Source organism: Apis dorsata, unplaced genomic scaffold (genome assembly GCF_000469605.1).
Source record: "Apis dorsata unplaced genomic scaffold, Apis dorsata 1.3 scaffold_174, whole genome shotgun sequence".
In the NCBI taxonomy this organism is placed as follows: domain Eukaryota; kingdom Metazoa; phylum Arthropoda; class Insecta; order Hymenoptera; family Apidae; genus Apis; species Apis dorsata.
The window spans coordinates 567,147-579,908 of NW_006263462.1; the positions used below are offsets into that span (position 1 = coordinate 567,147).

Sequence of the window (12,762 nt, forward strand, 5' to 3'; positions counted from 1 at the left end):
CTTTTTAATTTTAATATTATTGGTATGATATATTTTATTTTATACATGTTTTTTAAATATAAAAATCATAAAAAATAATTTTAATTTATTTATTGTGTAGTTTCTATTTCACCTAAATATATTTGTTTATCACTGGAACCAGAACAAACTGAAAACAAAAAAAAAAACATATTTGCAATTAGCCTACTATATATAATATAACATATCAATTATCAAAATCATAACTTTATATTACCAATTGGTTCTTTTGGATGGAAATCAATATCATTAACAGAGCCATTATGACCAGGCAGTTTGTATAATATCCTACGACTTGTAGTATCCCAAATATAATGAAATCTATCTGATGATCCAGCTGATACTTTACTACCATCTAATGACCATGCACATCTCAGAAGATTCTAAAATTATTTAAATAAATAGAATCATAAAATCTCAATAATATATATAGTTAAAATTAAAAATATACCTTTTCAAAGTTATGCTGATGTCCAGAAAGAATTTTTACACAACGTTCATAAGGAGCAAATGGTCTTACATCCCAAATTCTCAATGTATTATCCATAGCATTAGATAATATATAAGAACCATCTGGACTAAGACTTAATCCAGTTATTGTATCAGAATGCCCTTTTAGTTTATAAAGAATTGAATTTTTTCTTAAATCCCATACTTTTATATCATTATCTATTCCACCACTTATTACTTGTTCTGCTGTATCATTAAATGTTACAGCAGTGAGCTAAATGAAAAATAAAAATAAAAATAAAAAATATAATAAAAATCTAGTTAAGAATTTAAAAATATATAAATATAATTTGGAAATATTTTTATGTATTGTTTACTTGATATGTGTTATTTAAAGTATAACATTGTCCTCTTTTTCTGGGATCCCAAACACGTATTGTGCTATCATCACTTCCTGAACAAAGTTGTGTAAGACCTCTCCTTGCTCCAGATACAGAATTCACAAAAGAGGTATGACCTTTAAGTTTTTTTATTCTAGTTCCAACAGCTATATCCCATAAACCCAATGTCATATCTGTACTAGCAGTATATAAATGATTGCCATCAGGACTAAAATGTAATTCCATAATTGCTCCACTATGTCCAGTCATTACAGAAATATTTTCACATTCTCCATATACATTCCAAATAACTGTAAATATAATATTATTTTTACATTTATTATAGAATATATTATAAGATATATTTGAAACTTAAATTATTGATAACATACAAATTTGTCTATCAAAGCCAGTTGAGGCAAGATATTGACCCTCTGGATGAAATTCAAGAGAAAATATATCTCCTTGATGTCCTTCAAGAAGCATAATAGGTGCAAACAAAGAAGATGTTCTAGGTGGACCCTGCAAAACAATATAATTTTATTAAAAAAATTGATTAGAATTCATAAATGTAAGGTTATTTTAACTTACATTTTGTACAACCGCTTTTTCTCTACTACTAAAAACCACTTCATTTTTAGTCCTTTTTGAAGCAGGAACTAATGCTAAAATATCATCTCCTTTACGTTTATCTAAAATTGGCATAATGAATAATTTTAATTTTCAATTGTATTTACGATATTTTATAAACACATTTAAATATATGTCACAGATACAGAAATGTAAACTTGCTAGATGGCACTCTGATCATTATAATCGAATATTCTATTTCCTTTCTTAAATCTTCATCAATAACACAGATCATATAATCAATGTTTTCCGTTATATAATTTCATTTAATATTTTTTTACGTGTCCATACATATATGAATATAAATTTAAAAATAAAAATAATATTGAATTTATAAATTAAAATTTATTAAATATGATATACATTTTTACTATAAATATTTTCATATATTTTTCTTAAACTTCTCTTAGTTAAAATTAAATTATCGAAATATAATATCGAAATATATGATAATCAATATATATATATATAAAAAAAAATATATATATAATATAATATATATATTATCATTATATATGTATATATATATATAAATTTCATAAATACATATTTACATATAGTCATTACTATTGCTGAGAAGAAAATGTGGTTTTTTATATGAATAATAAAGTAATGCAATTTTTATTTAAATTGATTACAAAATATTTTTTTGTAATTAATTAAATTATTGGCAGTCTTTTACTTCATATTCAATTAAAAACCACATATAATATAAATTTAAATTTTCTAGAACAGACTAAAAAAATTCTATTAATATTATTAAAATATCACTTTGATAGCTGAATTATAATCTCAATGATACTTTTATATAAAAGAAAGAAAAATGTCCTTGAAAATTCAAATTTATCAAAAATTGATGATTTCCAAATATATGACGTAATATCTATACACAGATATATAGAATATTCGTCTTTGCCTTCCTTTTATACAATATTTTTCATATGATTTGCATCTTTACTAACTACCCAATTGAATATTTTAATGGTTGAATTTACTACAATAACATAGATGTTGGATTTTCCATAAAATTCTTAAAGACTGATAACCATTGTGCGCCTACGGCACCATCTACGGTACGATGATCGCAACTGGCAGTTACAGACATAAATTGAGAACTTGTATATCTAAAAAATAAATTAGTAAGAAATAAAATAAAAGAGATTAAATAAAAAGAAATTAGAAAAAAAATTTTACCCTTTCTCATTTTTGGCAGGTATTAATCTTGTTTCAGTTGAACCTACAGCTAGAATGATTGATTGAGGAGGATTTATAATAGCAGAAAAGCTTTTAATGCCAAACATTCCTAAATTCGACACAGTAATAGTCCCTCCTTGGAATTCTTGTGGTTGTAATTTTCCTTCTCTTGCTTTCGTCGCTAATACTTTTACATCTTTACTTATTTGAACTATACCTTTTGTATCTGCTCCAAAAACTATTGGTGTAATTAGACCTGTATCTGTACTTACTGCTACACTTACATCAACACTATTATATCTAAAAACACAGAAAATATTAAATTGAGACCATATAATTATAATTTCTATTATAATAATAGTTAGTAATAATAACTGCTTATTACTCACTGTCTAATAACTTCTCCCAGCCATGAACTATTACCTTCAGGTACCTTTTTGCAAGCCATTGCCATTCCCTTGATGATAATATCATTTACACTAAGTTTTACTTTCTCTTTTTCCAATATCTTATTAAATCGCTCTCGCATTTCAAGAGCAGCATCCATTTTTATATCTACTGTCAAATAATAATGTGGAATTGTTTGTTTACTTTCTAGTAAACGTTTTGCAATTATTGCACGAATATTGGATACAGGAATATCAACTCCTTCTGCAGGTGGAACTGCAGGTGCTACTGTAGGTGCTACTGCAGGTGCTACTGCAGGTTGAACTGCACGTAAAAGTGGTGCACCTTCTAAATCTTTAGATGTTATGCTTCCATATAATCCTGTACCTTTTATACCCTACAAAAAAAAATTCATTTATTTTAAGTTTTTAAATTAAATAAAATAATAAAATCTATGAATCTATTATATATATACTTTTTATATAAAATTACCTCCAAACTGAGGCCCTTCTCAGTTGCAAGTTTTTTAGCCCAAGGACTAATCAATATTCTAGTTTCTGGCAGTGGAACAGAAGGTACTGTAGGTGATGGTACAATAGATGGAGGAGCAATTGGTGGAGCAGTTGGTGTAGGAGCAATTGATGGTGGGGCAGGAGTAGGTGGTGTTGGTGTTGGTGAAACTGGTGGTGGTGCAACATCATCTTTAAAATCTTTGAAGGCAGCAATACTACCTTCATCTGCGACAATTATGCAAACTAATTTTCCAATAGGAATATTTTTTGTTCCTGCAGGTATTAGAATCTTTGCTAAGTACCCTTCCTCTGGTGTTTCAAAGCCCATTGTTGCTTTATCCGTTTCAATTTCAGCAAGTAAATCACCTTCATTCAATTTATCCCCTAAAGTTATAAAATTATAAATATAAAATATTTTTGTTAAGAATTATTAACAGTAATTATATAGAATTATTAACATATTATAATATATATATAAATTATTCATATTACCTTCTTTTTTGAGCCAACTGACAATGGTACCTGTTTCCATAGTAGGTGATAATGCAGGAAGTTGTACTTTTACATGGATTGGATAATCTGCATAAAATCTTAACTGTTGCTTCCATGGAGTTATCGAAAGATGTAAAGTATTATGAACCTGAATTCTAAATATTAACCAAAAAGCAATAATTTATTCTAAAAATGTTTGAAATTAAAGAATAGAATAAAATTTATTTTTCAATTTTATCTTTAATGTAAATAACAATTTATAATATATTTTAAATGAAAAAAAAACAATTAAATCAAATGTAAAATTATTTTTAAAATTAAAAATTAAATTAAAAATAAAATTTTTGTAAAAACTTTACATATATAATTTTAATTATGTTCGTCAATAACAGGTGGAAATATCATATTGGGAAACTTTCAATAGAATGATATAAGAAATATTCATTAGAGATAACCTTAATCATAAGGAATGTAAATCTTATTTAAAAAATTTAATGGCAAAATCTAAATAGATGAGCAAATATGATAATAACAAAAAAATGAAATACCTTTGTAGATATTTTCTGTGAAGACATCGTATGACTACAGATCTTACGATATTCGTCCGTACAGAACTTCGTAATATTGTACGTGCCAATTCATTACGTACACCCGTTGTCGTTCGTATCATATCTTGAATGATTGGAGAATCCTTTATTGTACCAGTGTTAGTAAAAAGTCGTAAGAAATTTGATATTAATTTGAACTTTTGCTTGAACACTCTGAACGAGGAATGTGTTCGAAGCGTGACAATGATGTATGGGTTATTGTAAAACACGACTAGAAACTAGCGATACCAATACCAAATTAGAGGTCGTTTACAAGGTTACGTGATTTTAAATTTAAAGGTAGTTTTCAAAAGCGGGAAATCATTTATTTCGAATTATAAAATGGAAGAAAAGAAAAAAATAAAAAAATAAATTGAGATACAAGATCGTTTTGTTGGTGACTAAATGAAAATTTATGTCAAGTTTTCTGGCTTATAACCAACCATGTCATTGATGAAATAAAAGAGATACTGTGATTCGTTAAATCAAAATAGTCTGATTTACGGTTTAATTCAGCGCTAATATCAACTGCAAATAAAGAAACTTAATGTTTTATCAACATTTATTTCTTTTTATAAAATTTTCAAATTTAATAATTTTTTTTTTATTTAAGAAAATATAAGAATATAAGGAATTTGGAAATTAAGTTGTAAAAAAATTGAAATGAAAAAACAAAGTAATTATAAATTAATAAATATAAATAATTCTGAAATTATAAATCAAAATGCAGAACGTAAAGTTGGAAAATTCACATTTTGGAACGGAGATATTTATGATGGAGAATATAAAGTAAATTACGATCGATTTCAATTAATTAAACAAGGTAATATTCGCAAAACATTATTTATTATTTAAATGCTATTAATCGAATTTTTTATCTAGGTAGAGGAACATATATTACTGATAATTTCGATGTTTATCACGGTGACTGGGATAATGATACATTTGCTAATGCTGATATTCATATTAAGTAATAAAATTTATTTAATGATTATCTATAAAAATAATTAAAATGATGTAAAATTTGTTATTTAAGATATAACAACGATGCTCAATATCAAGGTAAAATTGATTCAAATGGAATAATGAATGGTCTAGGAACGTACATATTTCCCGATAAATCCTCCATTAAAGCCATATGGCATGATAACATACCATCTATGAATATTATTTACAGAGAACCTCTTGGATTCGCATGGATAGTCGAAGACTTATCAACAGATGTAAAAAAATTTGTTGATTATTAAATTAAGCATATCGATATTTAATGATAAAAAATAAAAAAAATATTAATAATTCATATTTAAATTAAAAAAATTCATATGTTGCAGTCCATTACGTTTTTCGCTGGAAATCATTTTTGGACTGACATATCTGATCAAAGTGCCACTTATTCCAGTAATTCTTTAGATCAAAATGAATCAAATTAATCGAGAATGTGTTTACACTTTTAGTTTTCTTTCAATCTTGATGGAACTTGATAATAACTCGTGGCAGGTTTAAATAAAGGATTTTGATACAATCTAGTATATTTTTCTTGCTCTATTTTAAACTTCTCATATTCTTTTTTATCTTTTATAGAAATCCAAAATCTGTATTCATTAAATAATTAATTAAATTTCCATTTTCTTTTAAATAAATTATAATTCAATTAATTTTTATCATGTAATTCTTACTTCCAAATTAGTAGCAAAATAAATCCGAAACATAATGTTGCAATAGTAATTACAGATCCAATAACTGCTGTATTCGAAGTATTGCATAGCTAATAGATTTAAAAAAAAATTATAACGTACAATAATATTTATAAATATAAATACATACCTTATTTTCAATTTTCAAAATAACTATGTTATTTTTTTTAAATTCATATATGTAACTTATAGAACAAGTCGTTTTTTCTTTCACCGATTTCACGAAACAATAATGTTCATTTCCTTAAATAAATGTTAGCTCATAACAAATTTATATTATTTAATGTATTATCTAATACGATCTTTCATTTAATTCACCTTTATCGACAGATTTTACTCTTTCAATATTATAAGTGATGTTATTCGCCCGACAAAATTCGTCTGCTTTATCTGGATTTTCAACCGTGGCATTTACGCATGCATCGTAAAGAACGCAGAGGCCACTGCCACCGCTGCTTATCGATGACTCGCAGTAAGTACCCCGATATTTGAATGTATCTGTAGCGGTGGCATTACATCTAAACATTATTTAACATCTTTCAACATTTGGGACGAAAGAAATTTTTCAACGGGGAAAAAAAAAAAAATCTTTTCACAAAAATATATCGATTTTACATACGAACCGACATTCTCCGCAATCGCAGTATCCGTTACCGAAGCAAACTTCTTGACTTCCCGGCGCGATACAAGGATCGTCGGTTGATGGACATTGACAAGCGTTTCCTTTCCAACCGTCTATGCATTGGCAAATACCACACTGGCAAGTGCCCTTATTCGAGCATTCGATTCCATCTATCTACAAAGAGAAGATCAAAAACAATGATACAATATAAAATTTGGGCATTTAACGAAATCCTGCTTCACCTTATCGCATACAGAACATTCGCAAAATTTTCCTTTGTATCCTTCATCGCAGAGGCATTTTCCACAAACGCATTCCCCCCTCTCATGACATATTTTGGTCGAATCACGTTCAATGCATTGTTGTATATTATTCACCGATGAAGTCTCGTCACAATCGCATATTTCGCCTACAGATTCCATCCAGATGTTAAAAGGTGTTAAAAGAAACTTTCACTGAAAAAAAAAAAAAAAATAAATAAATCAAGATTTCTTACCGGACCAACCAACGTCACATTCGCATAAGCCGCATTCGTTCGTTCCGTGTTGGCAATAAGAATTTTCAGTATTTTTACAATAATTGCAACCGCAAAAAAGTTCAATGTCAATTATTATTTTTGATGCTTCAGAAGCTAATGCATCCTCGATTACAACTGTTTGTTTCTGATAAAAAGTTGTAATGTAATCGTGCAATTAATATAAACGATTCGAATTTTGTATTAATTATTTATAATTTTTTTTTTATGTACCCATAGATTCTCATCTTTTGGACATTCATCGAAAGACAGAACAACCTGGAAATCGTATACCTTCCCGTTCTCTATACCATCGCATTCGGCAATGTTCCATTCCGAAACATTTCCCTTGCCGCAATTTGAAAAATATTTCATTTTCAATGGGTTCGATGAATTATCTTTTAAAATCACTTTGGATGTAATTTGGTGATATGAGCTCTCAATGATATCCAAAATGTTCGAACTGTCACTTGTCAAGATTGCCACCCTCGCCTTTTCCCTCAATAACTTGACAGTCTCTTCGTATTCATCGAGCAAATCTCTCGTCACAGCAAATATCAAATTAATTTTGTGCTCTTGTAACAACCTTGACAATTCTGCCAATGAGGCATAATCAAATTTTGAGGCTAAAAAGTACTGTTGATGTTCGTCGAGATGACACTCGAAATCCTGGCGTTTTACAATACCGCCTAGCTGATTAGCGATATTATATATATATATATGTATATGTATATTTGCATTTGAAATATCATTGACATTTTTTTTTCTTTTATTTATTATCAATTATTATATTTTATATACTTACCTTTCCATCACCAGCGAAATGTAAATGTCCATCCGTGACAACCAGAATAATTTTTCGTGCCTGATGTTCCCAACCAACTTGTTTAGTGCAAACGATCGTTTGTACGATTCCATCCAATGCTCCTTCCAAATTGTCTGCGTTCCCTGTCACCAAGCTATTATTTACCTGAAATTTATCAGGTATTTAATCCATTCTGATTCCTAATTTCTGTTTCCAACTATGAGACTAAATGAGATATCTTTGATACTTTGGTGATGAATTGTTGAATGTCGTCGGTTAACCTTAAATGATGCCAATACGAATAAATAGGAGAGCAAATAGCGTGCTCGCCCACGCAAGGATTTTTCTCGTGTCCTGGAAGAATGTACGGCATCACAGGTTTATCGGCGTAGCTACCAAAACCTAGACGATATTTATTGGTAAATTTGCCAATTCTTCGACTCATATCTCCTCCCAAACTGACCAGAGTCTCTTTATCATCCTTCATAGACCACGTCAAGTCCATAAGGTAATACAAGTCTAGTGGATAATTTCTAAATCATTTTTAGAATTATTAGATAATAGACTATCGATATTCCATTATGACATATTTTAACAATAACATTTTCGTACGAACATTATTTTAAATTTAATTAATTGTACTCTCTTGTTTTTGTTCATTTGATTCACGACTTCGAATTGAATTATTTTGAAATTTAATAATAAGTCGGTATTAAAGAAACGTACTTGGCCAGTCGATAACGAATTGGGATCGTCATCTTGGAATATGGCGGAATTCTAATGTTTACTCTTTGGGGGCGTAACTGTATCGGTGTACGGTCAGCTTCCATGTCTTGAAAATCCGAGTCCTCAAGTAAAGTCATTGATTCGAGTGGAGTTGTATGGATCTTTTCTGGCGAACAACCGAATTCCTTCAATCTCTCTGGTACGTTGCATCGTGGTCTTCCAATCGTTGAGTTTGAGTAAAACTGCAAGCGTGTTTAAAAGAGAAAAGTCGAAGCTAAAGAGGAAGCTTTTTTGATTTCTTTCATTTTTTTCTGAATTTCAATAATTTCATCGACCAATGAATCATAAATCAATTTACCCAATCGCTGCACCAAGCACAAGAGGAACTGGCCTGCAGACAATTCTCGCATGTGTTTTGAGATATGCACAATCTTAGTATCTTCGTTTTCACGTTCTCGATCTCTCTCCACTCGCGACAAAGGAAAATCAGAAATAACAACGATTTCAACAGATTTCTCATTTTCGCGATAAAAAATATAATTACGATACGAAAAAAACACGAAAGTTTATTTATGTTTCTCTTTCTCGAGAAAAATCTCAAAGGTTCATGCTCGCCGGCATATATTTTTAATTCTTCCAACAGATGACGAATACGAAGGTGATACGACTTAATCGACTAGAATCTCAATGTGACTTATCTGCACTATGATAACGATACACGCCGTTAGCGGATAGAAAAAAAAAAGAAGGTAAAACGGTTATGTTGATCTGATATCGTTTCGCAGTAAAAGTTTGATTTTATCTTTATGAATCCGATTAGATTGTCAACGTTAAACATAACAAGTACGAAATAGTACAATCAGTAGTACAGTATCTAACGATCTATCATTGATCTTGTTAATTTCTTCTTTTCTTTTTTTTTACAATTTAATAAATTTCGTTTATTGTATATCACTTTTAACGAATTATTTGTTGACGCGTTTCAACTAGATACATCGCGTAAAACTGGCAGAGATCGTTATTGTTTCATCGGATATATGATTCTAGTTGTAAATTGTAACATTGTCTACTGTGATATGTACATGTGTTTGATAAACAATATCGATATGTGCTATGTATAGGGTATTCGAGAAAATGTTTAGTTAGAAATTGTGTAATCACGATTCATCTTGTTCGATGACATAGTTATGAGAAATATAGTTGTATATGAATAATACATACATTTCTTGTTCAATCTAATAGGAAAATTATAATTGGAAATTATATTTATAAATTATCGCGTCAATAACTTACATGACTTGTTTTTTTTTGTTCAATTTTTATTTATCACTTTTTTATTTTTCAATATTATCGCATTGAAATCGAAGTAAAGAAAACACGTTTTTATATGAAGTTTAAAGCGATTTCGAAATTTTATCCATTTAATTATTTATTCTATTACTTTTTATACACATTTAATATATTCATACCAAGTATAAAGAATAAAATTGGTAAATTTTAATTAATAAAAAATTGAAAAGATAAAATCTATAATAAACTATATATATATTATTTAAGAAATATTTTTTGGCATTTAAATAAATGATTGATAATATGATATTTTGTGTAATATATATCTGAATTACATTTGATTTTATTTATCACAGTATTTTCTTGACACACTAAAGAAAAAAAATAAAAAAATCACAATGTAGAATTTCTCCCATGAAATCAATTGCTCATATAATTGTGAAATTCATTTTCTAAATAGTATACTTGATTTTTCTTGATTCATTATTATTTTTATTAAGATATTTATTTATATTTTAAAAAAAAAATTTTATAGATAATAAAGTTTAATTACAAAAAAAATTACTAAACATAAATGTATAATATTATTATGTACAATATGATAAATTTATGGAGACAATTTTAAATTTTATCTTTTATTGTCTCTCTATTAGTATTCAATTAATTAATTAAATGTTTTGAATCATTGGCATATTCAAAATTACTAACATGTATATTATGTTTTTTAAAATTACTTTGAAGTTTGATATTCATGAATAATATTGAATAATATAAAATGTAATAATCATTTGTATATTAAACACATGGTACTATTTCGAAATGATAATGTTTACATGATAAAGTTGTCGATAAAAAAATTTTTACAACAATATGTAGTTTAAATATGTCAATATTTAAAAATTACATAAACTTTATTTTTTCTGTTTCACATGTAAATTATTTTGTAAATATTTGTAAAATTTATTAAATTCATTTGATAAATATATTTGTTCATTTTCTTGCAAATATATATGTATATATTATTTATTTTTTTCTAAGAATAAATAAAAATTGCAACTACATTATTTAACATTTATATTAAATATTAAAACTTGTAATTATATAAACTTCATACATTGTAATATAAAATATAAAATAACATTGTACAAAACGTTAAAGTAAAAATGATAATCAATAATATTAAAATATACGAATTTTCATTGACATTTTGCAAGATTTCTACTACAATCTTTCTTACAAACTAATCAAATTTTGTCTCGATCAATGATTAATTAGCAAAATATTTTTTTTCCAGAAGATACAATATAGTACTTAAATAAATAATAAATAATAAGATTTTGATTACAAACTCATATTTTACTTAACTTCTATCACTATTCCTTGACATTCCAATATTAATTCTAAAAATATCTACTTTCGTTTCTTAAGATTTATCTTGCATAACAAACTATAAGTTAAAACTTGAGTCTCAATATTATAGTAATATTATAGTAACATATTGTTACTATATATAACATACATTAAATATTCTCTTCATAACTCTCGCATACAGCTGCACGTTATTTATTCAGATTGGGAAAAAGGCAATCAAAAATAGTTGGATTGCGAAGTTGTCGATTATAAAACGATTAAGGTTTCCTTTTTGAACTGGAGATACGTTTGGTTAATTGTTGATGAATAGCTGAGGTGTCTGGATCTTTGGTTACCATTCCTGGAGTAATTTTTTCTTTTTCAGTAATGTTCGATGTATTTGGTGTGTTATTCAATAAATTTTGTATAAACATAACTACGCTAGGCCATGGCAAAAACCTAGAATAGAAGAAAAAAAAAAGTGAATTACATCACTTAGAATTGCAGTTTTTGAAGTATGAAGAATGTTTTATAAGAAATTTTCATTTTTTTTTTTTTATAATCATTAGAATAATAATACTTTTACCGATGCAGTTTTGTTTACCATTTTGCAGCAAGGAGAAAGCGTATGTAACCAGGAATTATAACGAGTTTTTCATTGCATCTCAAAGCAGTTACTACTCGATCCGCCACTTTATTCGGCAAAAGCCTCGGTAAAAATCTGAAGAAACGAAGAGGACATATACAGATCATCAATTTTATATTTCTATTTATGTAGATATAATAAGAATCAAGTTATACTTAGGACGAACTTCACTGTACATGCCAGTACTTTGAATGAAAAACGGACATATCACGGTCATATTGATATCATATCCATCAGCCTACACAAAAAATAATTTTTTTTTTTTTATGAAACGTATTTATTCAGTAAGCAAATATTATTTGAGATAAATAAAAGTAAAGTAAATTTACAATTAACTCCATATGTAGAGCTTCTTCGAATCCGATTATAGCGAATTTCGAGGTGCAATAATCCACAAAATGCGGTACTCCTACAAATCCAGCTAAACTTGCGATACTTACAATATGACCTTTGTTATCTTCCAGC

General features: G+C 27.7%; 4 protein-coding genes across 7 annotated transcripts in view; 1 reads left to right on the forward strand and 3 right to left on the reverse strand.

Moving 5' to 3' along the window:
• Nucleotides 1-73: 73 nt before the first annotated feature.
• Nucleotides 74-1,662, reverse strand: LOC102672202 (U5 small nuclear ribonucleoprotein 40 kDa protein). The gene is made up of 6 exons (XM_006614312.2): nucleotides 1,440-1,662; nucleotides 1,241-1,370; nucleotides 846-1,159; nucleotides 470-742; nucleotides 236-401; nucleotides 74-148 (listed from the first exon to the last, which is right to left on the reverse strand). The coding sequence occupies exons 1-6, from the start codon at nucleotides 1,551-1,553 to the stop codon at nucleotides 90-92; spliced, it is 1,056 nt and encodes a 351-aa protein (XP_006614375.1). The 5' UTR covers nucleotides 1,554-1,662; the 3' UTR covers nucleotides 74-89.
• Nucleotides 1,663-2,342: 680 nt separating this feature from the next.
• Nucleotides 2,343-12,762, reverse strand: part of LOC102676597 (dihydrolipoyllysine-residue acetyltransferase component of pyruvate dehydrogenase complex, mitochondrial) — a 17,864-nt gene continuing 7,444 nt past the window's right edge. Inside the window, exons 1-6 of one of the 3 annotated variants that reach the window (XM_006614348.2) lie at nucleotides 4,612-5,058; nucleotides 4,064-4,218; nucleotides 3,552-3,955; nucleotides 3,062-3,456; nucleotides 2,673-2,972; nucleotides 2,343-2,602 (exon numbers count right to left, since the gene is read on the reverse strand). In XM_006614348.2, coding sequence (XP_006614411.1) covers nucleotides 2,473-2,602; nucleotides 2,673-2,972; nucleotides 3,062-3,456; nucleotides 3,552-3,955; nucleotides 4,064-4,218; nucleotides 4,612-4,733 — 1,506 coding nt within the window. In that variant the 5' untranslated portion in view covers nucleotides 4,734-5,058 and the 3' untranslated portion in view covers nucleotides 2,343-2,472. Of the gene's footprint in view, nucleotides 2,603-2,672; nucleotides 2,973-3,061; nucleotides 3,457-3,551; nucleotides 3,956-4,063; nucleotides 4,219-4,611; nucleotides 5,059-12,762 lie in introns of those variants that run through there. The other 2 variants (XM_006614350.2, XM_006614349.2) reach the window with 2 other exon arrangements.
• On the forward strand, nucleotides 5,299-6,101 carry LOC116185423 (phosphatidylinositol 4-phosphate 5-kinase 7-like). Its single transcript, XM_031509772.1, has 4 exons — nucleotides 5,299-5,473; nucleotides 5,533-5,620; nucleotides 5,687-5,873; nucleotides 5,982-6,101. Exons 1-4 carry the CDS (start codon nucleotides 5,314-5,316, stop codon nucleotides 6,078-6,080), a joined length of 534 nt encoding a protein of 177 aa, XP_031365632.1. The 5' UTR covers nucleotides 5,299-5,313; the 3' UTR covers nucleotides 6,081-6,101.
• LOC102676372 (integrin beta-nu-like) lies at nucleotides 5,603-9,959 on the reverse strand. 2 transcript variants are annotated; one of them, XM_006614346.2, is made up of 12 exons: nucleotides 9,370-9,959; nucleotides 9,012-9,253; nucleotides 8,533-8,818; nucleotides 8,286-8,450; nucleotides 7,715-8,173; nucleotides 7,463-7,628; nucleotides 7,209-7,375; nucleotides 6,968-7,140; nucleotides 6,663-6,862; nucleotides 6,475-6,587; nucleotides 6,327-6,415; nucleotides 5,603-6,242 (listed from the first exon to the last, which is right to left on the reverse strand). In XM_006614346.2, exons 1-12 carry the CDS (start codon nucleotides 9,529-9,531, stop codon nucleotides 6,101-6,103), a joined length of 2,364 nt encoding a protein of 787 aa, XP_006614409.1. In that variant the 5' UTR covers nucleotides 9,532-9,959; the 3' UTR covers nucleotides 5,603-6,100. The 2 variants fall into 2 exon arrangements, with proteins under 2 accessions (XP_006614409.1, XP_006614410.1); XM_006614347.1 differs by lacking the exon at nucleotides 9,370-9,959 and having other exon boundaries at nucleotides 8,533-8,804.